Consider the following 24,985-nt stretch of genomic DNA (forward strand, 5'->3'; position numbering starts at 1 on the left):
GCTGTGGAAACCACACACTAAACCTTGTCGTTGTTTACTGTGCCTAATCATGCAAGGAGGCAATTACTTACTTTGGAACTGTTTAGCAAATGTACAATCTCTTCACTAGCAGTCTACAAAGGTGGGAAATTCTCAAGCAGTATCTTCCTGTTTCACTGCATGGGATGTCCAAAACTAGATGGTCTGCATGGATTGATGGTGTTCAGCCAGTTGCACAGCATTTGAAGTCAGTGAGAAAGGCTTTAAATGAGCTTGAATCTCTCAATCTCACTGCACAGGCTTGAACTGAACTTCAGTCTATTCAGAAACACATGTCCAAATTTGAATGCATTCTGATGTCATCTTTGTGGATGACAGTACTTACAATGATCCACCAAACTAATCTGGTAATTAAAGCACGCAATGCTACACTTGATGTTGAGAGGGATAACACTGAAAGTCTTATCAATGACATTCAACATATTCGTGAACAATGGGATGCAATCCTGACTGAGTCCAAATTAGTAGCGCAGAATATTGGCATTTCATCTGAGTTCTCCACCAATCGAAACTTACCAACTGAATTTGATGCCGAGCAGCATTATAGGGTCAATGTCTTCCTTGTCATCATTGACTCTATTCAATCAGGACTTACAGGTAAGTGGGGAACATGGAGACCTAGGACATGGGTCGGAAACAAGAGGGAGTGTGGGCTATAATGGCAGAGAGAAAGGAGGGTCAGGGCAAAACTGGGAGGCAAGATCAAACCAGTATCTTAGATGCCTATATACAAATGCGAGAAGTATGGGTAATAAGCAGGAAGAACTGGAAGTGCTAATAAATAAATACAACTATGACATTGTTGGCATCACTGAAACTTGGTGGGATAATAAACATGATTGGAATGTTGGTGTGGATGGGTACAGCTCACTCAGGAAGGCTGGACGGGTAAAAAGGGAGGAGGTGTTGCCTTATATATTAAAAATGTACACACTTGGACTGAGGTGGAGATGGACATAGGAGACAGAAGTGTTGAGAGTCTCTGGGTTAGGCTAAAACGGGTAAAAAACAAGGGTGATGTCGTGCTAGGAGTCTACTACAGGCCACCTAACCCGGTGGAAGAGGTGGATGAGGCTTTTTTTAAACAACTAACAAAATCATCCAAAGCCCAAGATTTGGTGGTGATAGGGGACTTCAACTATCCAGATATATGCTGAAAAATAACACCGCCGGGCACAGACTATCCAATAAGTTCTTGGACTGCATTGCAGACAACTTTTTATTTCAGAAGGTTGAAAAAGCTACTGGGGGGAAGCTGTTCTAGACTTGATTTTAACAAATAGGGAAGAACTCATTGAGAATTTGAAAGTAGAAGGCAGCTTGGGTGAAAGTGATCATGAAATCATAGAGTTTGCAATTCTAAGGAAGGGTAGAAGGGAGTACAGCAAAATAGAGACAATGGATTTCAGGAAGGCGGATTTTGGTAAACTCAGAGAGCTGATAGGTAAGGTCCCATGGGAATCAAGACTGAGGGGGAAAACAACTGAGGAGAGCTGGCAGTTTTTCAAAGGGACACTATTAAGGGCTCAAAAGCAAGTTATTCTACTGGGTAGGAAAGATAGAAAATGTGGCAAAAGACCACCTTGGCTTAACCACGAGATCTTGCATGATCTAAAAAATAAAAAGGAGTCTCATAAAAAATGGAAACTAGGACAGATTACAAAGGATGAATATAGGCAAACGACACAGGAATGCAGGGGCAAGATTAGAAAGGCAAAGGCAAAAATTAGCTCAAACTAGCTATGGGAATAAAGGGAAACAAGACGACTTTTTATCACTACATTAGAAGCGAAAGGAAGACCAAGGACAGGGTAGGCCCACTGCTCAGTGAGGAGGGAGAAACAGTAACAGGAAACTTGGAAATGGCAGAGATGCTTAATGACTTCTTTGTTTTGGTCTTCACTGAGAAGTCTGAAGGAATGCCTAACATAGTGAATGCTTATGGGAAGGGGGTAGGTTTAGAAGATAAAATAAAAAAAGAACAAGTTAAAAATCACTTAGAAAAGTTAGATGCCTGCAAGTCACCAGGGCCTGATGAAATGCATCCTAGAATACTCAAGGAGCTAATAGAGAGGTATCTGAGCCTCTAGCTATTATATTTGGAAAATCATGGGAGACGGGAGAGATTCCAGATTACTGGAAAAGGGCAAATATAGTGCCCATCTATAAAAAGGGAAATAAAAACAACCCAGGAAACTATAGACCAGTTAGTTTAACTTTCTGTGCCAGGGAAGATAATGGAGCAAGTAATTAAGGAAATCATCTGCAAACACTTGGAAGGTGGTAAGGTGATAGGGAATAGCCAGCATGGATTTGTAAAGAACAAATCGTGTCAAACCAATCTGATAGCTTTCTTTGATAGGATAACGAGTCTTGTGGATAAGGGAGAAGTGGTGGATGTGGTATACCTAGACTTTAGTAAGGCATTTGATACGGTCTCGCATGATATTCTTATCGATAAACTAGGCAAATACAATTTAGACGGGGCTACTACAAGGTGGGTGCATAACTGGCTGGATAACCGTACTCAGAGAGTAGTTATTCATGGTTCCCAATCCTGCTGGAAAGGTATAACAAGTGGGGTTCTGCAGGGGTCTGTTTTGGGACCGGCTCTGTTAATAAATTATAATAATTAATTATAATTAATTGGAGATATACCAATCTCCTAGAACTGGAAGGGACCTTGAAAGGTCATCGAGTCCAGCCCCCTGCCTTCACTAGCAGGACCAAGTACTGATTTTTTGCCCCAGATCCCTAAGTGGCCCCCTCAAGGATTGAACTCACAACCCTGGATTTAGCAGGCCAATGCTCAAATCACTGAGCTATCCCTCCCCCCAACGATTTAGATATTGGAATAGAAAGTACGCTTATTAACTTTGCAGATAATACCAAACTGGGAGGGATTGCAACTGTTTTGGGGGACAGGGTGATAATTCAAAATGATCTGGACAAATTGGAGATATGGTCTGAGGTAAACATGATGAAGTTTAACAAAGACAAATGTAAAGTGCTCCACTTAGGAAGGAAAAATCAGTTTCACACATACAAAATGGGAAGAGACTGTCTAGGAAGGAGTACGGCAGAAAGGGATCTAGGGGTTATAGTGGACCACAAGCTAAATATGAGTCAGTGTGATGCTGTTGCAAAAAAAGCAAACGTGATTCTGAGATGCATTAACAGGTGTGTTGTGAGCAAGACACGAGAAGTCATTCTTCCGCTCTACTCTGCGCCAGTTAGGCCTCAACTGGAGTATTGTGTCCAGTTCTGGGCACTGCATTTCAAGAAAGATGTGGAGAAATTGGAGAAGGTCCAGAGAAGAGCAACAAGAATGATTAAAGGTCTAGAGAACATGACCTATGAAGGAAGGCTGAAAGAATTGGGTTTGTTTAGTCTGGAAAAGAGAAGACTGAGAGGGGACATGATAGCAGTTTTCAGGTATCTAAAAGGGTGTCATCAGGAGGAGGGAGAAAACTTGTTCACCTTAGCCTCTAAGGATAGAATAAGAAGCAACGGGCTTAAACTGCAGCAAGGGAGGTTTAGGTTGGACATTAGGAAAAAGTTCCTGTCAGGGTGGTTAAACACAGGAATAAATTGCCCAGGGAGGTTGTGGAATCTCCATCTCTGGAGATATTTAAAAGTAGGTTAGATAAATGTCTATCAGGGATGGTCTAGACAGTATTTGGTCCTGCCATGAGGGCAGGGGACTGGACTCAATGACCTCTCGAGGTCCCTTCCAGTCCTAGAATCTATGTATCTGAGTCACTGCGACTAATTTGTACCCTTTTTGGGTTTCTTTGGCAGTTCAACAGACTGAGTAATGAAAATCTACTTTCTACAGCTGAACAATTTCAGCAACAGTACAAAAAATCTCAAAAGAATGAAGTGACGAGGTCATCTTCCTCAAATGAGTATACTCCACAAACTTTAAATTGGATTGCAAGCCAAAGGAATTGCTTCAATAAATACTTGAACTTGGACTCTCTGGGGCATTTCTTAATATCACAATTAGATTGCGTATTTTTGTCAGTTTGCCTGCATCAGTGGCTTCCGGTGAATGCACCTTCAATGTGTTCAAGCGGGCAAAGAACTATCACCATTCAACTGTTGGACAAGAGCGTTTGAATGGGCTTGCCATGCTTAATATCAACTGTGACGTTGCACGAAAGCTAGATTTTTCCTCAATAATTAGTGCATTTGCACAGAAAAAGTCTAGAAAAGCATTTGTTAAATAAAAAATATTCAAATTATGTCTCACTCTTTTTTTGGTGCCTTATTTTGTTTTCATGTGTCATCATCTTTTATTTTTATTATGGCTGGGGCCTCAAAAGCTGGAAGTGGCCCAGGCTTCTCTGGACCTCTGAGAGGGCCTGAGAGCAAGAGATGCAGACGCTGCACGGGTTCCATATTAGACCCACGGTTGGAAAAAAAGAACTGAGTGTTGGTTGAGAATGCTCCATCCTTTATGCTCTCAGCCAGCAGTTCTCAAACGTGTGGGTCAGGACCACAAAGTGGGTAAAAAACCCATTTTAATGGGGTCACCGGGGCCAGCATTAGACTTGCTGGGACCAGGGACTGAAGCTGAATCCTGAGCATATTCCCCCCTAGGGCAGCGGGACTCAGGCTCCAGCCCCCTCCCCCACACCCGCAGCACTCGGGCTCCAGCCCCCTCACCTGGGGCGGCGGGGCTTGGGCTCCTCCCCACCCCTGGGGTCATATAGAAATTTTGTTGTCACAAGGGAGTTGCAGTGCAATGAAGTTTGAGAACTGCTGTTCTCGGCTATGGGAGACAGGATGGCACTCAGGGAACAGGCATGGCCCCAAAAGACACTGTTATTCATAAGAATCTGATCTCGTACACATGAGGCACATATGCACCCAGAGCAGAATCTGTGCGGACAATCACTTAAAGAAGAATTTGATCTTCTTTTCACGACAACCCTCTTAACATAGCAGCCTCAGTGCATTTATAGTTGGCAGAAAAAGGCTCAGTGTTCTTGTGTTCCTGCATCTGAGTGACAACTGGACAGACTATCCCATACAGCCCATCAAAAAAGCAATAAGCCATGAAATTAATGAATCTGTAATTCAAGAAGGATGTTGAAAAACTGGAATAGATCAGAAAAGAGCCATGAGAATGATTAAAGGATTAGAAAATATGCTGTATATTGACAGACTTAAAAAGCTCAATTTATTTAGCTTAACAAAAGAAGAGGTAAAGGGTTGACTGGATTACAGTCTATAAGTATCTGCATGGGGAACAAATATTTCATAGTGGTCACTTCAGTTTAGCAGAGAAAAGTATAACATGATCCAATGGCCAGAAGTTGAAGCTAGACAAATTCAGACCGCAAATAAGGCATAAACTTTAAACAGTGAGGGTAAATAACCACTGGAACAATTTCCCAAGGGTTGTGGTGGATTCTCTACCACTTACAATTTTTATATCAAGACTGGATGTTTTTCTAAAAGGAAATTACTCTAGGAATTATTTTGGGGAAATTCTATGGCCTGTCTTATATAGGAGATCAGGCTAAATGATCCCAATGATTCCTTCTGTCCTTAGAAGCAGCAAAGAATCCTGTGGCACCTTATAGACTAACAGACATTTTGCAGCATGAGCTTTCGTGGGTGAATACCCACTTCTTCGGATGCAAGTAGTGGAAATTTCCAGGGGCAGGTTTATATATGCAAGCAAGAAGCAAGCTAGAGATAACGAGGTTAGTTCAATCAGGGAGGATGAGGCCCTGTTCTAGCAGTTGAGTGAAAACCAAGGGAGGAGAAACTGGTTCTGTAGTTGGCAAGCCATTCACAGTCTTTGTTTAATCCTGAGCTGATGGTGTCAAATTTGCAGATGAACTGGAGCTCAGCAGTTTCTCTTTGAAGTCTGGTCCTGAAGTTTTTTTGCTGCAGGATGGCCACCTTAAGATCTGCTATTGTGTGGCCAGGGAGGTTGAAGTGTTCTCTTACAGGTTTTTGTATATTGCCATTCCTAATATCTGATTTGTATCCATTTATCCTTTTCCTTAGAGACTGTCCAGTTTGGCCGATGTACATAGCAGAGGGGCATTGCTGGCATATATTACATTGGTGGACGTGCAGGTGAATGAACCGGTGATAGTGTGGCTGATCTGGTTAGGTCCTGTGATGGTGTCGCTGGTGTAGATATGTGGGCAGAGTTGGCATCGAGGATTGTTGCATGGATAGGTTCCTGAGTTAGAGTTACTATGATGCGGTGTGCAGTTACTGGTGAGAATATGCTTCAGGTTGGCAGGTTGTCTGTGAGCGAGGACTGGCCTGCCACCCAAGGCCTGTGAAAGTGTGGGATCATTGTCACAAAGATGTTCATAGGCAAAACAATCTCAATGTGGCCACACAGAACAATCACTTCTGGAATGAACAGGTGTTCTCCCACAGTTTATTTAAACAATGCCTTCAGCTTTGAGAGATTCTACTAGTTGGAGAGAGATTCCTTATACCTTAACATGAGTAATACCAATTGAACCAGTAATCTCCCAAGCCACTAGAAATTTACGTGCACCCACGTATGCAGAAAAATAGGGAATGACCTTCTTCTCCCTCAGCCAGGCAGAGCAGTCTTCTGCAGCAGCTTGATAGGATTATTATTAATCATTTCAATTACAGTAGCACTTAGGAACCCCAGTAACAGGTCAGAGCCCTACTGTGCTTGACAAAGTACAAACAAAAACAGTCTCTGCCCTAAAGACCTCACAATCAACATGCTAGACAGGATGAAACAGGTGAACAAAACAGACAAATCAGATGGGGAGGTGGTATTGGAGATAATTAAAACAAATAGTTTTGCAGTAAAGCAGAAGTCATAGTCTGGCACTTGTCTAACTAATGCCATACAGATGAGATTCGTAGGCACCACAGCAGAGATAGATTTTAAGAAAGAATTTAAAAGAACATACAGTAGCAGCTCTCCAAATTTTACTGTTTGCTGAATCTTTCCCATGCATAGAGGACTGCATGGGGAAAAGTGCAGAGATGTTTTAGGGAGAAGCAATAAGGCAAATGATCAAGACTGTTGTCAGAGGTCAAGCAAAGGTAGAGGCTGACAGCTTGATAAATTACTAGACCTAATAGAAAGGATTCAGCTAACCTGGGAAGGACCATAAATGCAAGGATAAGGAGATTGTATTTGATGCAATGGAGGAGGAGCAGCAGCCAGTGGATGGGGGTAATGATGTGACAAGGCAGGAAGATGATCCTTGCGGCTATGTTTTGAATGGACTTGAGAGGGACAATATGGGAAGCGTCAAGGCCAGAGAGAATGAGATAGCTGAGTCATGAAATGATGAGGCCTGAACAGCCTTGGCAGTCTAGGTAGAGAGAAAAGGTCAAATCTTTGAAATTTTATGCAGATAGAAAGATGCAAGACCTGGATATGGCCTTCATCTCTATGTCAAGCGAGAGGGCAGATGAGAAAGATGACTCCCAGATTACAGGCCTGAGTGGCCAGGAGGAGGATGGTGCAGAGAAATGTGGGAGAGGGTAAGACTTGGGAGGAGCAGGGGGGAGAAAGATCAAAAGCTCAGTTTTGGTCATGCTGATCTTAAGTTATCAGCTGGACATCCATGTAGTGATGTTAGAAAGTAAAGGCCAAGATGCGAGACTGGAGGGAGGGAGGGAGATAGGCCTTCAGAAGAGATGTACATTTGCAAGCCATCAGAGTAGAGACGGTATTTGAAGCTATGTTTGTAGATAAGAGCACCTACATATAGGGTGTCAAAAAAGAACAGTAGGAGTCAAAGACAGAGCCTTGGGGTGGGGGGGAAGGGGGTGGGACAGAACACCTACTGAAGAAGGGAGAAGGACCCACCAAACAAGACACTGATGGAGTGGTTGAAGAACCATGAGAAGGATGGAGTCACAAAAGCCAAAGGAATGCAGTATTTTAGCAAGTAGGGTATGGCCAAAGCCATGCAGAGATCAAGCAGGATGTAGAAGTGGAGGTCCTATGATTTGGCCAGGAAGTGGTCATTCAGAACCTTCATGAGAGCAGTTACAGTTGAGCAGAGGAGACAAAATCCAGATTGGAGTGGTCAAGGATGGAACTGGAGGAGAGGAACTCCAGGCAGCAGTTCTAAACTGCACTTGAATGAACCTGGAAATAAAGGGGAGACAGGGTGACAAATAGGCAAGCAGGGGGGATCATGGGCTTGTTTCCTCATTAAAAGGGAGACTAAAGCATGCTGGTATTGTGAGGAGAGGAAGCCTGAGGAGAGTGAGACTGAGAGTGAAGGAGGGGGTCATTGGGACAAATGCAGGAATTATAAAGAGGAGAGCAGACGGGACACTTCCTTGACAATGATGAGGCCAAGGGCAGAATGGAAGGCAGCGAGAGGAAGGTCACATCAAACTGTGTTGATTTTCTCCTTCAAAATGTCTGAGATCCTGTTAAAGTGAAAACTGTGGGCAAGAAAGCTAAGATTTAAGAAAGGAATCAGAGGTGGCAAATAGGGGGCTAGGATCGCAGCCTGGGATTCAATTAGGGTGGAAACATTGTTGTCTAGGTAGAAAGTGACACAACTGAAAAAAAGAAACCACACTGTAGAGCCGGAAAGCAACATGGTTGTAAGACTACCACAGAGACGGAAGTTCCCTATTTACTCTTCCACTGGCTACACTAGAGTGAAATATTACTATTACAGCACTAAACCCCTACTTTTTGGCCTGAAATTTCTCATGCCACTCTCCGTCCACAGGTTAACCTTAGAAAAGTTTAAAGAAAATTCATTCTGCCTTCTGAATTAGTGAAGTATGAAGTATATGTCTCTTACTTTTTTGGGGGGGAGGGGGAAGGTAATTGTACTTTTTTGCATCAAAAACTCAAAACCAGTGTGATTTTCAAACTTAGTATGTACAGGAACAGTCATTGCACACATCTGAGACAGTTTGTTAAAATGGACACATTCAAAGCAACTGAAAACAAGGTATCTAGCATGTGCAGCATATAATTTTCCTTAATGAAATAAGCATGAATCACTCCTGATAACAATACAGGAACATCTGGCTCAAAGGACAGACCTTGAAATGAACACTATTTATTTAAACAATTACATTATGCTTAGTCCTTTCACTTAACTCTCAACTCCTTTGCCCTCTCTTCTCCAGTGCAAAAAGTCTCTCCCTCACAAACCTCCAGCTCTGGTTCACTTCCTGTTTCTCCACTCCTGTTCTCATGCTGCTGGTTGCCTCTGGAGAAAGTCTGTGCATGGTCATGCAGCTGTCCTCCATTACAAATCTATTCACTCTTCCTTCAGTACTGCCATATACAACTGTTCACATCAATTACCTTGAGCTCCTTTCCTCCAGTTCTGCCCTGGATCCCTTTTAGTCCAGTTTCCACCCTTTCTACTCCACTTAAACACACCCATTGAAGTCTCTAACAATCTCGTTCTGGCCATATCTCAGGGCCTCTTCTTCATCCTCATCCTTCTCAACCTTTCTTCTGCCTTAAACATGGTCAATAATACTTTCCTTCTCAAAATACTGTTCTCCTTCAGCTTTAAAACTCAGCACTGGTCCGCCTTCTGCCTTTCTGGTCATTTCTTCAGCATCTTTCAACGGATTCTCCTCCTATCCTCTACCCCATGTTCTGTAAGAGTCCCACAGAGCTTTGTCTTCAATCCGCTCTTCTCTTCCTCTCTCTTTCTATACCTTTTCTTTGATCCAGATCTGTTCGCATGGTTTTAACTATAATCTTTAAAGTATTGACTCTTAAAGCTATCCTCTCCACTACTGAACTGCCTCCCTCAATCCAATCCCACATGTGTTCCTGGAAGCCTCTCTATCACTTTCAAATTTAGTATGGTCAAGAGCAAGCCCCACATCTTCCCTCCAAAACTTTCCCACTCCCCACATTTTCTATCATTGCTGACATCAACATTATCTCTCTCCTCCATACTGCACATCCAGGCCATGTCTAAATTCTGATACTGCAGTAGTTCTCAAACTTTTTTACTGGTGACCTCTTTCACATAATAAGCCTCTGAGTGTGCCCCCCACCCCCCATAAATTAAAAACACTTGTTTATATATTTAACATCATTATAAATGCTGGAGGCAAAGCAGTGTTTGGGGTGGAGGCTGACAGCTCGTGACCCCCCATGTAATAACCTCATGACCCCCTGAGGGGTCCCAACCCCCAGTTTGAGAACCCCTGTGATACTGCTTCCTCCACAACATCTTTAAGATATGACATTTGCTATCTGTCCAGTCACCTAAAATTCTCATGCAGGACCTCACCATCTTGTCTTGATTACTATAACCTCCTCTTCCTTGGCCTCTCCAACACACAAGTTACTTCTTGCCCCTCTTCAATTCACCTTCAAGGCCATGAAAAACTTTGTTTAGCCAGCCTTTTCTTCTATCACATCATTTTCCCACCTCTCTGCTCCACTAATGATGTCCTCCTCAATATCCTGTTTATCTGCTTTTCTCCACAATTAGCTCTATGCTACCACTATGCACAGAATCCCCTCCCCAGGTTGACCACAAATATAGAATCACAGAATCATAGAGGATTAGGATTGGAAGACACCTCAGGAAGTCATCTGGTCCAACCCCCTCCTCAAAGCAGGACCAACACCAACTAAATCATCCCAGCCAGGGCTTCGTCAAGCCGGGCCTTAAAAACTGTAAGGATGGAGATTCCACCACCTCCCTAGGTAACCCATTCCAGTGCTTCACTACCCTCCTAGTAAGATAGTGTTTCTTAATATCCAACCTAGACCGCCCCCACTGCAACTTGAGACCATTGCCCCTTGTTCTGTCATTTGCCACCACTGAGAAAGCTGAGATCCATCCTCTTTGGAACCCCCCTTCAGGTAATTGAAGGCTGCTATTAAATCCCCCCTCATTCTTCTCTTCTGCAGACTAAACAAGCCCAGTTCCCTCAGCCTCTCCTCATAAGTCATGTGCCCCAGCCCCCTGATCATTTTCGTTGCCCTCCGCTGGACTCTCTCCAGTCTGTCCACATTCTTTCTGTAGTGGGGGACCCAAAACTGAACGCAATACTCCAGATGTGGCCTCACCAGTGCTGAATAGAGGGGAATAATCACTTCCCTAGATCTGCTGGCAATGCTCCAAATATATATTTAAATCAGATTTTTTTAATTTACATGTTAGTTCTTTACTTTCTTTCTATTTTACAGTCTTCAATTGATGAAGTAGATGGTTTGCTCTTGTTTCTTTAATTAATCTCCTGTTAGTAGAATTTCAGATTTTGCAAATTTCACATTTAAAGTGCTCGTCTATGCTAGAAAACAAGTCCACAGCCTCATTAACATCCTAACTATGAGAACATACACCAAAACATAAAATTGAAGATAGCCCAGGCTACATTTGCAACCAACACCACCTTCCCATAGACTGAATGTCTACAAGTCAAAAAACCTGAAATACTTCTATCAGGATTTCCAATTTGATGCTGATGGGACTTGTGCTCCTAAGTCACTTTAGGAGCTTTTGAAAATCCCACCCTTAGGTACCTAAATATAGGCTTTGACAATTTTGCCCTGTGTTTATATATATGTTAACACTGAATAAATTGATTTGAAATGTTTTTCATAAAAACACAATTTTAGACCTTGATGCTACAAACACTTACGCATATGCTTAACTTTAATACCTAGATCTTACAAAGTGCTTTTCATCAATAGATCTCAAAGAACTTTATAAAGGAGGCCAGTATCGTTAACCCCATTTAAGCATGAGTAATCCCACTGAAGTCAAAGTACAGGGGATTATTCATGTAAGTAAAGTTGTATACCTGCTTAAATATGTGCAGGATCACGGCCTTAATTTTCAATATTTTGTTTTATGTCTATAGCAGTTTTGTAAAACTCAAATGAGTGGCATTCTAAAACAGGCATTATAATTTAATTTAAAATTTAATAGAGTTGCAATAGCACACATTTTAAATTAGTTTTACAAAGCCCCAACATGATTTAAATCATTTTAACTGTTTTAAATTATTTTAAATTACCTTGATTTAAATCACTCTTCCCAGAAGTTATGGGCTCAATGCAGAAATCACTTGGTGAAAGTTTGTTGACTGTGTTATACAAAAAGTCAGACTGGATGATCATAATGGTTTCTTCCAGCCTTAAAATCCAAGAAAAATAACAAGCCCAGACTCCCTTTCTAGCTGCTGAAACTCACCCACTTCTCCAGAATCTAATAGTCTCTGTAAAGAGCCTTTATTCAGAATGTAAAATTGAGACAGAGGGGGTTGGGAAGTAGGGAGAGAAGAGTTTGTCTTTTCCTCTTCTAGTATTCTGGAGGGAAGGCAGGAGAATGAGGTTTCCCATACACACAGCTAAGAAGTGTGTTTTGGGATAGGAGAGCTTCAAACAAACCTGAGCCTACTATCAAAGCTGAAACCAAAGACAGGCCTCTCCTAAAGGAGTCAAAGACAGTACCCTGGTGAGGAAATGAGAAAATGGTGAGAATCTTTGCTTCAAAATGACTTCCTGTCAATAGGTAACTAATTCTAGCTTTCTCCTGCTGCACGGCTTTGCACAGCATCTGAAACACTGCAGCAACAGAAACTCTAGTGAGAATCTGGCACAAATTCATTTGCAGGAGAAAATCTCCCAAGCTGAACTTCAGTGATCACAATTAAACTGTCAACTAGTTGCCAAAACTGATCCAGGAGTAACCAATAACCAGCAACTCAATTCACACTAAAAATGACAAGCCATGCAGGAGTGAGACTCTCTCAATAACCACACATTCTACAAAAAGAAGAGGAGTACTTGTGGCACCTTAGAGACTAACAAATTTATTTGAGCATAAGCTTCGGGGGCTATAGCCCACTTCTTTGGATGCCCACGAAAGCTTATGCTCAAATAAATTTGTTAGTCTCTAAGGTGCCACAGGTACTCCTGTTCTTTTTGCGGATACAGACTAACACGGCTGCTACTCTGAAACCACACATTCTACCTAACAAAATACCAAGAGATGGAAAGCAGTTTCTTCTCTTTCCTTGAAAAACTGACTTTCCCTGCTTCTCCACCAGGTCTGCCCATGCTAGGGGCAATATCCTAGTTAAATTTATATCAATGGACTTCCCCCAATCTCATCTAGTGCCCAGCACCAAGAACCAGCTCCAAAATCCAGTACACCTCTACCCCGATATAACGCGACCCGATATAATGCAGCAAAGCAGTGCTCGGGGGGGGCGGGGTTGCGCACTCCAGCAGATCAAACCAAGTTCGATAGAATGCAGTTTCACCTATAACACAGTAAGATTTTTTGGCTCCCGAGGACTGTGTTATATCAGGGTAGAGGTGTATTTCAAACATTATTGGATATTCATAGATTCAAAGGCCAGAAAGGACCATTGTGATCATCTAGTCTTAACTCCTGTATAGAGGTATATAGGCCACAGAACTTCCCCAAAATAATTCCTAGAGCGTATTCATTTTGGTCCTACAGAGTGCAGTGCCAGGCTACTGCAAGCAAATTGAGGAACACCAGCCAGTATAGTCCTGGCAATAGCTGTCTAATACCAGGCAATCAAGTTCATCCATCTTAGTATTTAGACTTCTAGCATATGTATACAAGCACTTATAAAATCTGTCAATATTTAGGTGCCTGCCTTCATGTGATGTAATTCAATGGGACTCTTTTTCGCTTAACTGTTTCTTTTCGGTTCTGACCTGTACTTTATCAACTTCTATCCTCTCTCATCTTTACTAGGATATAGAGCAGTGGTTCTCAAACTTTTGTACCGGTGACCCTTTCACATAGCAACCCTCTGAGTGTGCCCCCAATTATCATTTAAAAACACTTTTTTATATATTGAACACCATTATAAATGCTGGAGGTAAAGTGGGGTTTGAGGTGAAGGCTGACAGCTCGCAACCCCTCATGTAATAACTTCGCGACCCCCTGAGGGGTCCTGACTCCCAGTTTGAGAACCCCTGATATAGAGCATCCCCTTTAATAAATCCTCCCTTAAGGGATGTCTCTATCTGAACCACGTGCTCCTCCACACCTGTCGGCTCTCCCCAGCCTTTAGTTTAAAGATTCCTCTACAACCTTTTTAATTGTACATGCCAGAAATCTGGTTCCATTTCAATTTAGGTGGAGCCCGTCCTTCCTGTATAAGTTGCTCCTTTCCCAAAAGGTTCCCCAGTTCCTAATAAACCTAAATCCCTCCTCTCAACACCATTGTCTCATCCATGCATTAAGACCCTGGAATTCTGCCCAACTGGCAGGGAGCATGTGAAACTGGAAGACTTTCAGAGACTACTACCATGGAGGTCCTGAACTTTAAATCTCTTATCTTGCAGCCTAAATTTGGCTTGCAGGACCTCTATTCTACCTTTCTCTACATCACTGATACCCTATGTGTATCACAACCATCTACTTCTTTTGAAAGCACTACCTCATCCCTATGGGATGGGTCCCAGAACCATGTAGAAAGCAGTAAAGGCACATTCTCCTGCAGATCTGAATGGTCAGTGCTAAATTCTATAATAGACCATAGTCCCAACTGTCTTTATTTCACTTGGCATGGGACGCACAGTAGATGTACACATCTGATCTGAAGAGGCAATTCTCAACAGAAAACTGCCTGCCCTGTATCCATACTTGCTAAAGCATGATCAGACAGCAGCACAGGAATCCTAGGGGAGGTGCCAGAACCCAAACTTTTTGTTGTTGTTTTAAACATAAATACAGCTCTCACAGCATAGGTCTAAACTACTGCACCAAACAAAATACTGAGATACCAGCTCAGAAGATGTGAAAAAGGAGACAGAATGGGAAGGCACTTGAGAGTCTCAGCAAAAATCTTTGGACAGGAGAGAGGAAGAGAGCTACTGTCTCAGACAAGTAGACAGAATTTTTGTGGAGTTCTGATATAAGCAGAACCTGTTGGCTTCACAATTAACTAAGAAGAGAACAATGTACAAAGCAGAAAAACCCTGAAAGGGTCTCATTTCCTGCCACATGGACTTCTATAATTCATAGATTGAGGCCAAAAGGGACCGTTATGATCATCTAGTCCAGGGGTCTCAAACTCAAATGACCATGAGGGCCACATGAGGACTAGTGCATTGACCTGAGGGCCACATCACTGACACACACCCCTCGCTGCCTCCGGCCCCGCCTCCACTCCACCCCTTCCATGAGGCCCCGCCTCTTCCCACCCCTTCCCTGCTCCATTCCAACCCCTTCCCCGAAGTCCCCACCCCAGCACTGCCCCAGGGGGTGCAGAAAGGGTGCAGGGTGCGGCGGGGGCTCAGAGCAGGGAGATGGGGTGCAGGAGGGGTGCAGGATATGGCAGGGGGCTCAGGGTAGGGAGTTGGGGTGCAGGAGGGGTTCAGTGTGCGAGCTCTAGCCCAGCGCCGCTTACCTAGAGCGGCTCTGGGGTGGCAGCAGCACACACTGGGGCCAGGGCAGGCTCCCTGCCTGCCTGCCCTGGCCTCCGGCCCCGCGCCGCTCTGTTCCAGGAAGTAGCTAGAACTGTGTCCTTGAAGCCCCTGGGGGAGAGGGAGGGGGAGGGGTTCTGTGCGTCTGCTGCTCTTGCCGCGCCTCCAGGTACCTCCCACAAAGCTCCCATTGGCCGCGGTTCCCTGTTCCCGGCCAATGGGAGCTGCAGGGGGTGATGCCTGGAAGGAGGCAATGCAGGAGCCCTCTGCCTCCTTCCCTCTCCCCCCCGGACTGAAGGGACGTGCTGCCAGCTGCTTCAGAGTACCATGTTCCTCCACATGCCCCATCCACACCACCATAAAGAAACAAAATGAAAACAAAACAAATGCTACTCTAAATGTAATTCAGCGCAAGCAGCTGCTGCTCCTCAGTTCCCTTTCTGCTTTTCATTACTATTTCCAATGAGTCATAAGGAAAGTATTCAGAATGAGGAAAAGATGGTGGTAGTCTATTCCAATCCTCCCCCATCCTTCACCCACTGCTCAGAAAATACAGTTCTATATGCACATTCCAATATATTTCCAGTCCAAACTACAAAAAGCAACAATGAGTCCTGTGACACCTTAAAGACTAACAGGTGTATTGGTGCATAAGCTTTCGTGGGTGAATACCCACTTCGTCAGACGCATTTCCAGTCCAAACTGTCACTCCCAGCCAATTGCATGAGGTCACCAATGAAATAGAAAAGGAAGCTGGGGAGAAACATCTCCGGAAGTCCAAACAGGAGCTGACACAAAGCTCCAGCTGAGCTGATGGGAATTAGACAATACCTCATTCAGCCTACAACTGATGGAAACAGAAAATGGAATCCTGCTCACTCAGCAGAACCAGTAAGCCTCACTATCAGGACATCTTCATATTGACCTGGAAGGAAGTAAACTGAAAAATAAATTCCATAACATGCACTGATCATTGAATGAGTGGTCAGCAGAGTTTGAACCTGGGATCTTCAGCACTGCAGCCTCGACCTCTACCACTAGAGCTGAAGTACTATCACAGTGGCTTGTTTATGAACCAGTTTCTAGAGAGGAATACATCATACACTGAAACAGTGAGATATATATACAGAAGTAGCCCCATTTTGCAAGGTGCATAACCAAGCACATAAATATAGCAGACTCTTTTGGAAAGCTGCGCAAGTGGATTCAACTTGAGTTTGCCATATTAGAGCCGTGGGTTCTACTCCCAACTGTACCAGAAGTGACCTTGTGCTCAGATAGTCAACAATCACTGGAAGAGGTAAGATTTAAATTCACAGTTTCATGGCTCCCAGCTCAATGTGCTTTTTCCTAAAAAGGATATTTTGAAGGAGAAGGATATGCAGGCAGACTCATGCAACTTTGTACAGCTTGGAAACATGTACAGGTGGAACATTCAGAAAATTAAGGAGCAAGTGTAGAACAAGTTCTACTGCCAAGATACTCCATCTTGTATCTTGGCCAAATATGGCTGGGTTTTCATGGAGTCAACAACAGTCATCTCTCTGACCCCAAGACCAATCACCTGCCAAATTTCAAATTTTCCACCAAATTTCAAAAGCACTAGAATTGTTCAAAATGCTTGGAAAAAATGTATTAATATTGGCAAAATTATTTTTCCCAAATCTTGTTCTTGGAAACTTGAGGCTGAGACCCACCATGGAAAATTTCATCCAAAACCATAACATTTTGGCAAAGTTATAAGGAACTAAAAACAGAGGATTATAGTGGAAAGTGTTAGGTAGTCTTACCTGTGTCACTACTCTCTTCACCTATAATGCAGGCATAAAATTTTACACATACAATATTTTTAAATTACATATGCATACAGGGTAAGCCAATTACATCAACATAGTTTTCTGCACTGACCTCATACACTGTTTCCTCTCCCAATTATACAATATGTACACATTTTCTAGCTATCTACCTCATATAGCCACTCAACAACAGTCAAGGACTAAATTATGTCCAAATACTCTCTTAAGCAGGTACAATAATACCTCTCAATATCTCAATAGTTTCAAGCCTCCCCTCCTTACCTCTTTGCTTCCTCCAGATGACAAAGATACTCATAAGCCACATTCTGATGTCTTCTCTCATCCATCTCCTCTGCTGTCATCCTCTCATTATCCAGGACAGCTGAAAAGAGTCAAAAACACTGTCAGTCTTCAACATACCTGATATGCATGTATATAAGCGACCCTTGACTTCAGCAGCTTGCACCTATCTCCACAGTAAAATGTGTCATCTTGCCCAAGGAGAGCCATATCAGTGCACACAGCATATTCTATATTCTATGTATTACAATAGCACCTGGAGGCCATAGAGGACTGATTGTGGTAGGCACTTTACGAACATATAGGAAGGTAGAGTCCTTTACCGAAAGAATTTACAGCAGTGGTCACCAACCAGTAGATTGATTGCGGAGCGTCTGCCAGTCGATCACAATCTCTGGCCACTAAAAGTCCATCAACGCAACAGGGCTAAGGCAGGCTCCCTGCCTGCCCTGGCCCTGCGCTGCTCCTGGAAGCGGCCAGCACGTCCCTGCATGGGGGGCAGAGGGTTTCCGTGTGTTACTCCTGCCAGCAAGCACAGCTCCCATTGGCTGGGCACAGGGAACTGAGGCCAATGGGAGCTGCGGGAGCAGTGCCTGCAGGGATGGGCAGTGCACGGAGCCATATGCCCCTCCCCCCAGGGTCACGGCGCAAGGACGTGCCATCAGCTTCCAGGAGCGGCGTGGGGCTGGGGCAGGCAGGGAGCCTGCCTTAACCCTGCTGCGCCACCACCCGAGGTTAGTGCCACCCAGTGGGAGCCCACACCCCACCCGCACCCCAACCTCCACCCCTAAGCCCCCTCCTGGAGCCAGCACCCCGTACTCCCTCCTGCACCCAGAACCCCCTGCCCCAGCTCTTAATCCCCTCCTGTAGCCAGCACCCCATACCCCCTCCTGTACCCCAACCCTCTGCCCCAGCCCTGAGCCCCCTCCTGGAGCCAGCACCCTGTACCTCCTCCTGAACCTCAAACCCCATCTTGCACCCCAACACCCTGCCTGGAGCCCCTTCCTGCACCCAAACTCCCTCTCAGAGCTCGCAACCCTCACCTCCTCTTGCACCCTAACCCCCTGGCATAGGCTCAGCCAGGAGCCCACTCCCACACTCCAAACCCCTCAGTCCCAGCCCAGGGCCCACACCCCAACTCCCTGCCCCAGCCTGGTGAAACTGAGTGAGGGTGGGAGAGAGCAAGCAATGAAGGGAGGGGGGGTGGAATCAGCACAGTGGGCCCTTGGGGGAAGGGGTGGAGCTTTGGGGAATGGGTGGGGTAGATCCTGGATTGCACTTAAATTCAAAAAGTGATCTTGTGCTTAAAAAGAAGGGCTTGGCTACACTTGAAAGTTGCAGCGCTGGGAGTTACAGTGCTGGTCGTGCAGCTGTGCAGGGCCAGCGCTGGTGTGTGGCCACATTTGCAGCATTTACAGCGCTGTTGGGAGTGCTGCATTATGGGCAGCTATCCCAGCATTCAAGTGGCAACAACTTGCTTTTCAAAAGAGGGGGGTGGAGGGTGGTGTACTGTGACAGGGAGCGGGGAAGATAGAGAGAGTGGATTTTTGGAGCCAACACTGTGTGTTAGCTTCCTGGATTTAAAAATCACAAAATGTTCGCGAGCCCTTAGTCTTAACTCTTAATTGCAAACAGCCTGCCTCCAACACGGACTCCCCACTGTTTCACTCACTCCCTGTGGTGTACTGTGACTGGGAGCGGGGAAGATAGAGAGAGTGGATTTTTGGAGCCAACACTGTGTGTTAGCTTCCCTGGATTGAAAAATCACAAAATGTTCGTGAACCCTTAGTCTTAATTGCAAACAGCCTGCATCCAACGCTGTTTCTCTGTCAAGCAAACTGCTTGCCTCTCATTTGATCGTTCACAGCCAGGTACAGATAGCTCCTGTTTGCTGTGATCAGTGTTTGTTTTTTAGATAAGCAGTTCAACGGAGCTCCGATCGGAGTTCACAACAAAACAAAGAGAGGCTGCATAACAAAACAAAGGAAGTAATTTAGTTAAAAGCATTCTGGGATATCTCCTTATTCCCTGGAGGCCAATAAAAGCGCTGGTGTGTGTCCACACTTGATGAGCAGCGCTGGATCACCAGCGCTGCAATCGCTACACCCCAACCTGGCCAGGTGTACAGCCAGCGCTGCAGCCAGGGAGTTGCAGCGCTGGATGTGCCTTGCAGGTGTGGACGGTTACTAATTGCAGCGCTGGAAAGCCTCTACCAGCGCTGCAACTTGCAAGTGTAGCCAAGCCCTTTGAAACCACAGGCTTACAATCTAAATAGACAAGACAAAGAGTGGGAGGGGAAACAGAAAACAGAGAGGGCAAATGACTTAGAATCAGAGAATCTCAGGGTTGGAAGGGACCTCAGGAGGTCATCTAGTCCAACCCCCTGCTCAAAGCAGGACCAATCCCCAGACAGATTTTTGCCCCAGATCCCTAAATGGCCCCCTCAAGGATTGAATTTACAACCCTGGGTTTAGCAGGCCAATGTTCAAACCACTGAGCTATCCCTCCTGTCCATCCCCTCCCCCCCCCAAGGTGTCACAGCAGATCAGTATCAGAACCAGAAAAAGAACCCAGGACTCCTGGTTCCTTGTCTATGTCCCTCTCTACTAGAACACAGTGCCTCTACATGGCTCTGATTCATTATGACTCCATACTATAACAAACAGGATTAAACCTGGGTCCAATTTTTCCACGGTCCTGCACTGGCTTGATGGCCAAATCAAGCTGTCCATTACAAATTAAAGAAAACACAATAATCGAAAAATGATTCTTCCCTTTCTCTCCTGTCACTGGCACAGAAGTACCTCGTCTTCTCTTTACTGCTAACCCCTCCATTTACCCCAGAGACCCCATCTCATCCACTGATCTCCCTAATGCCCACTTATTCCCTCCTGAATCCTCTCACTCTCTAGTGAGGCAATGTACATTGGTCAATTCTGGCTCTTTCCCCACACACTATAATTACTGCTCCATCTCATCTCTAAGATTACTGAATGGTCTATCTACAAGCCCTGTTTGGTATTTCTCGCCTCCAATTCAGCTTCTGGCTCCTGTACTCCACTGAAACTGCTCTCACCAAAGATTCTCATAATCTCTTCAAAGGCAAAGATAAGAGTCAATATCCCAGCCTCATCTTTTGAGCTATCAGTCACCTCATAGCTCAAATAGTGAATGCCAGTGAAAGTGAGGTAGGATCAGAAGAGGCTAAAATAGGGAAATAACATGTTAAAAATTACTTGGACAAATTAGATGTCTTCAAGTCACCAGGGCTTGATGAAATGCATCCTAGAATACTCAAGGAGCTGACTGAGAAGATATCTGAGCCATTAGCGATTATCTTTGAGAATTCATGGAGGATGAGAGAGAGTCCAGAAGACTGGGAAAGGGCAAATATAGTGCCCATCTATAAAAAGGGAAATGAGGACACAGGCCCTGCTCCCACTCCACCCCTTCCAGCCCCCTCCCCTGAGCCTGCAGTGCCCTCGCTCCTCCTCCATGCCACGAAACAGCTGATTGGGAGGTGCTGGGAGGGAAGGGGAGGCGCTGATCGGTGGAGCTGCAAGTTGGTGGGAGGCCCTGGGAGAGCTGATGTGGGGCTGCTGACGTATTACTGTTGCTCTTTGGCAATGTACATTGGTCAATTCTGGGTCCTTCTCAGGCTCAGGTTGGCCACCCCTAATTTAGTTGGTGTTGGTCCTGCTTTGAACAGGGGATTGGACTAGATGACCTCCTGAGGTCTCTTCCAACCCTAATATTCTATGATTCCTCCTGTCCTCTCTCTCAAGTTTCAGTATAAATGCTTGTTTATAAGACCTTTAACAATTTTCACCCATGAAATTAATACAACACATCCCATTTCATATGTGTAATGAACGTTAAGAACCACTAACTGCCCCCCAACCTATTCAATAAAATAAGACATCTTCAAGTTATGTCCTGTTAGACTGCATTATTTATATTGCATTCATTACATGAAATTACATTACCATGTGCAAAGTTCTAAATCTCGTGTTATGCAGGAAGTCAGAATAAGATTACTAGAGATCATTTTAATTCCAGACATGAATAGCCGCCTAAAAAAAAAAATCTCATTCACATAAAATATTTATATACGTAAGAAGAAATATTTTATGTGAATGAGATTTTATGTATATAAATATTTTATGTGAATGAGATTTTAAAATTTACTGTAGCTGGAGCATGTAAAAAAAGCTATCATATTAAGGATGCCTAAGCATTTCCATCCTAAAGGTTTTGGCATTGAAACGAACTAAAACGGAGAAGCTTTAGTGGCCCCATTCTTTGGGACAGGAACTTGAAATTTAGGCAGAGATGGCCTCTGTTGGAGCAATCCTTTTGCTGTGCCCATAAAAATCCACCCAAATTTGGCCAAGTTATAGATCTCTGAAAAAGTGCAGTTTACACATGCTTAATAGAGGCTTATTAAACCTCCATAACTAAATTACACAGACATTCCCTCCACACTGGGCAGCGTCCAAATTGGAGCTAAGCCAGGTTTTCCATGCAATGCAGCTTTGAACTGCTGTGGGCCAGGTCTGGGGCCTGTGCAACATTAACACTGCCTCCTTGTGAATCTGCACTGCAATACAGTATTTAAACTACATAATCACATGGCAGTATTTCCTAAGAATCCCAACTCATTTAGTGCACAATTAGTGAGACAGCTGAGCAAGCTTATTTTTGCTTATTTCTGTTCAGTGAGAAAATCCCTACCTCATTCACTGTACAGAGGGTACAAATCTACTCATATACATACATGAACATTCAGAATCAGACCATTAGTTTCAATGGATTTATGTCAGATTTATACTGTGATAACTTCAAACATAACTAGGCCCAAAATGAGCCACAAATCTAGAAGACCATCTTCTCATTCACTATGAACCCCTGCCTCATTGAGTGCACATCTTCTAAACCAGTGGTTTTCAATCTTTTTTTCTGGGGACCCATTTGAAGAAAATGGTTGATGACCCCGACCCAACGGAGCTGGGGATGAAGGGCTTGGGGTGTGGGAGGGGCTCAGGGCTGGGGCAGAGGGTTGGGTTGCAGGGGTGAGGGCTGCAGAGTGGGGCCAGGAATGAGGGGTTCAGGGTATGAGACAGGACTCTGGGCTAGGGCAGGGGGTTGGGGTGCAGGAGGGGGTCGGGGCTCTGGGCTGGGGGTGAAGGCTCTGGGGTGGGGCTGAGGATGAGGGGTTTGGGGTGCAGCAAGGGGTTCCAGGTTTGGGGGGGCTCAGGGCTAGGGCAGGGGATTGGGGCACAGGGTACAGACTTAACTCTGGTGGCTCCCGGTCAGCGGCACAGCCGGGGTGCACCACAGACCATGCTGTGCCCCAGAAGTGGCCAGCAGCAGGTCTGCTCCTACGCAGAGGCACGCAAGGCGCTCCGTGCGACTCTTGCCCACAGGCACTGCCCCCACCGGTTCCCGTTGGTCAGTTGCCGGCCAATGGGAGTGCGGAGCTGGTGCTCACGGCGGAGCCCCATGGCCCCCCTACCTAGAAGCTGGACCTGCTGCTGGCCACTTCCAGCACACAGCACGGTATCAGAAAAGGTAGGCACTAGCCTACCTTAGGTAAGCAGCAACACTGACGGGACTTTTAACGTCCCGGACCAGAGTAAGGCAACCCAGGACCTTATATGTCGCGACCCACGGTTTGAAAAACACTGTTCTAAACTATACATTGAACAATGAATGGGTCCTGTGAAAATAATAGCATGCAGTCATGTAATTAAAGACTGTATTACAATGCATACAGCACGAAGGGGCAGGCCTAAGGTTTAGCATTAACATTGCAATTTCCTGACTTTTCAGTGCTAACATTTCATTCAGATTGCAAATTTAAACAGTTTTTTATGTAATATGAATTCATTTAAAAGGGACACAATCACATCAGTGGGAAAAAGGAGTCCTCTTGTAGCAGAAGGAACCAAGGAATGCTCTTCTTGTGTCAAGGGAAGTATACAGAAGGGTGACTGGATGTTTTATCCATGTGGGGAGGGTGCAGAAAGAACATGAATGGAGAGACAGGTATCACACACAGAGCAAATGGGAGTACCTCCATCTCACAATCCTATTGCTCTTTGCAGTGCAGGAAAGGAAACATATAGTGGCACCCAAAGTTCCTTGTTATACCTGAACTTGGAACCAAAGGACATCTCACTTGCATTTTGCTGTTGATGTAGAAGCCTAAGTTTAAGTTCTCAGAGTAGTTCAGGGGATTTAGCTATATCTCTTCCACTAACTGTAATGGAAGCTTTGAAAATCTCAACCCTATTTTCTGCTATATTAAAAAGGAGAATCTGCAGTGGTCAATGGACTTTTATTGTTTTTCAAACTGAAAATCTACAATTATCACTGGCCTGTCACAACAGAAACCCAAATCTTTCTTTGTTTGTTTTGTTAGGCGGTTGCTTTGTTTTAAAACATAGGAATTGCCATACTAGATCAAACCAATGGTCCATGCAGTCCAGTATCCTGCATCTGACAGAGGGCAGTACCTGATGCTTCAAGGAAATTATAAGAAATCCCACAGTGGGCAGTTCTGAAATAACTTCCCTATAGGGGAAGTTTCTTCCTAACCCTGTCAGTCAGAGGTTGGCTTATGCCCTGAAACCTGAGAGTTTATAGCCCTTCAATTTGTATTTATTTAATGTAACCAACTGCAGATGTTCTCATCCATATAAATGTCAATTTTTTTAAACCAAGAGATGAGGTCTGGGTTGGGTATCTTAGCCTCAATGATTTCTTGTGGGAGTTAGTTCCAGAGACAAACTGTGTAAAAAAGTATTCCCTTTTTTATGGCTTAAGGGGTAAAGTGGGACCTTGGCCCCTTGTAATAGTCACACCTTACATCAAATGAAACTATTCATTCAGACAATAAAGACTAATGAGTGTGCTTGCTGCAGTACATTAGTAGAAGGGAAGATGCTTTTTTGAACAATTCTAAGCCTGTAGCACAGGGGTTCTTAAACTTTTGTACTAGTAACCCCTTTCACATAGCAAGCCTCTGAGTGACACCCCCCTTATAAATTAAAAACACTTTTTACATATTTAACACCATTATAAATGCAGGAGGCAAAGCGAGGTTTGGGGTGGAGGTTGACAGCTTGAAACCCCACGTAATAACCTTGCGATCCCCAGTTTGAGAACCCCTGCTGTAGCATTTGAATGGATACATGTTTTAATTCATTTTTATGTGAAAAAGATTTTAAATAAGGTATGAAAAAGCTGTCAAACACCTGCCATAGTTTGATACAAAAGACTGCAAGGGAATAGACTATACCAGCAAAGTTCAGGGACAACACCCCACTGAGAAGCCCACCTCCCCTCCTGCTAGCCACTGAAAGGTCCATCACACCAGTATTCCACTCATTACACCAACTCCCCAGAGAATCAAATATAAGGTCTTAATACTAATCTT

At 44.4% G+C, this 24,985-nt stretch overlaps 1 protein-coding gene across 2 annotated transcripts in view; it reads right to left on the reverse strand.

The window, feature by feature from the left end:
• Window positions 1-24,985, reverse strand: part of IQGAP1 (IQ motif containing GTPase activating protein 1) — a 190,134-nt gene that overhangs the window by 136,033 nt on the left and 29,116 nt on the right. For both annotated transcript variants that reach the window (XM_044981139.1, XM_044981138.1), the window contains exon 2: window positions 17,527-17,626. In XM_044981139.1, coding sequence (XP_044837074.1) covers window positions 17,527-17,606 — 80 coding nt within the window. In that variant the 5' untranslated portion in view covers window positions 17,607-17,626. The remainder of the gene's footprint in view (window positions 1-17,526; window positions 17,627-24,985) is intronic.

This window comes from Mauremys mutica, chromosome 11 (assembly GCF_020497125.1).
Source record: "Mauremys mutica isolate MM-2020 ecotype Southern chromosome 11, ASM2049712v1, whole genome shotgun sequence".
NCBI classification, from domain to species: Eukaryota; Metazoa; Chordata; order Testudines; family Geoemydidae; genus Mauremys; species Mauremys mutica.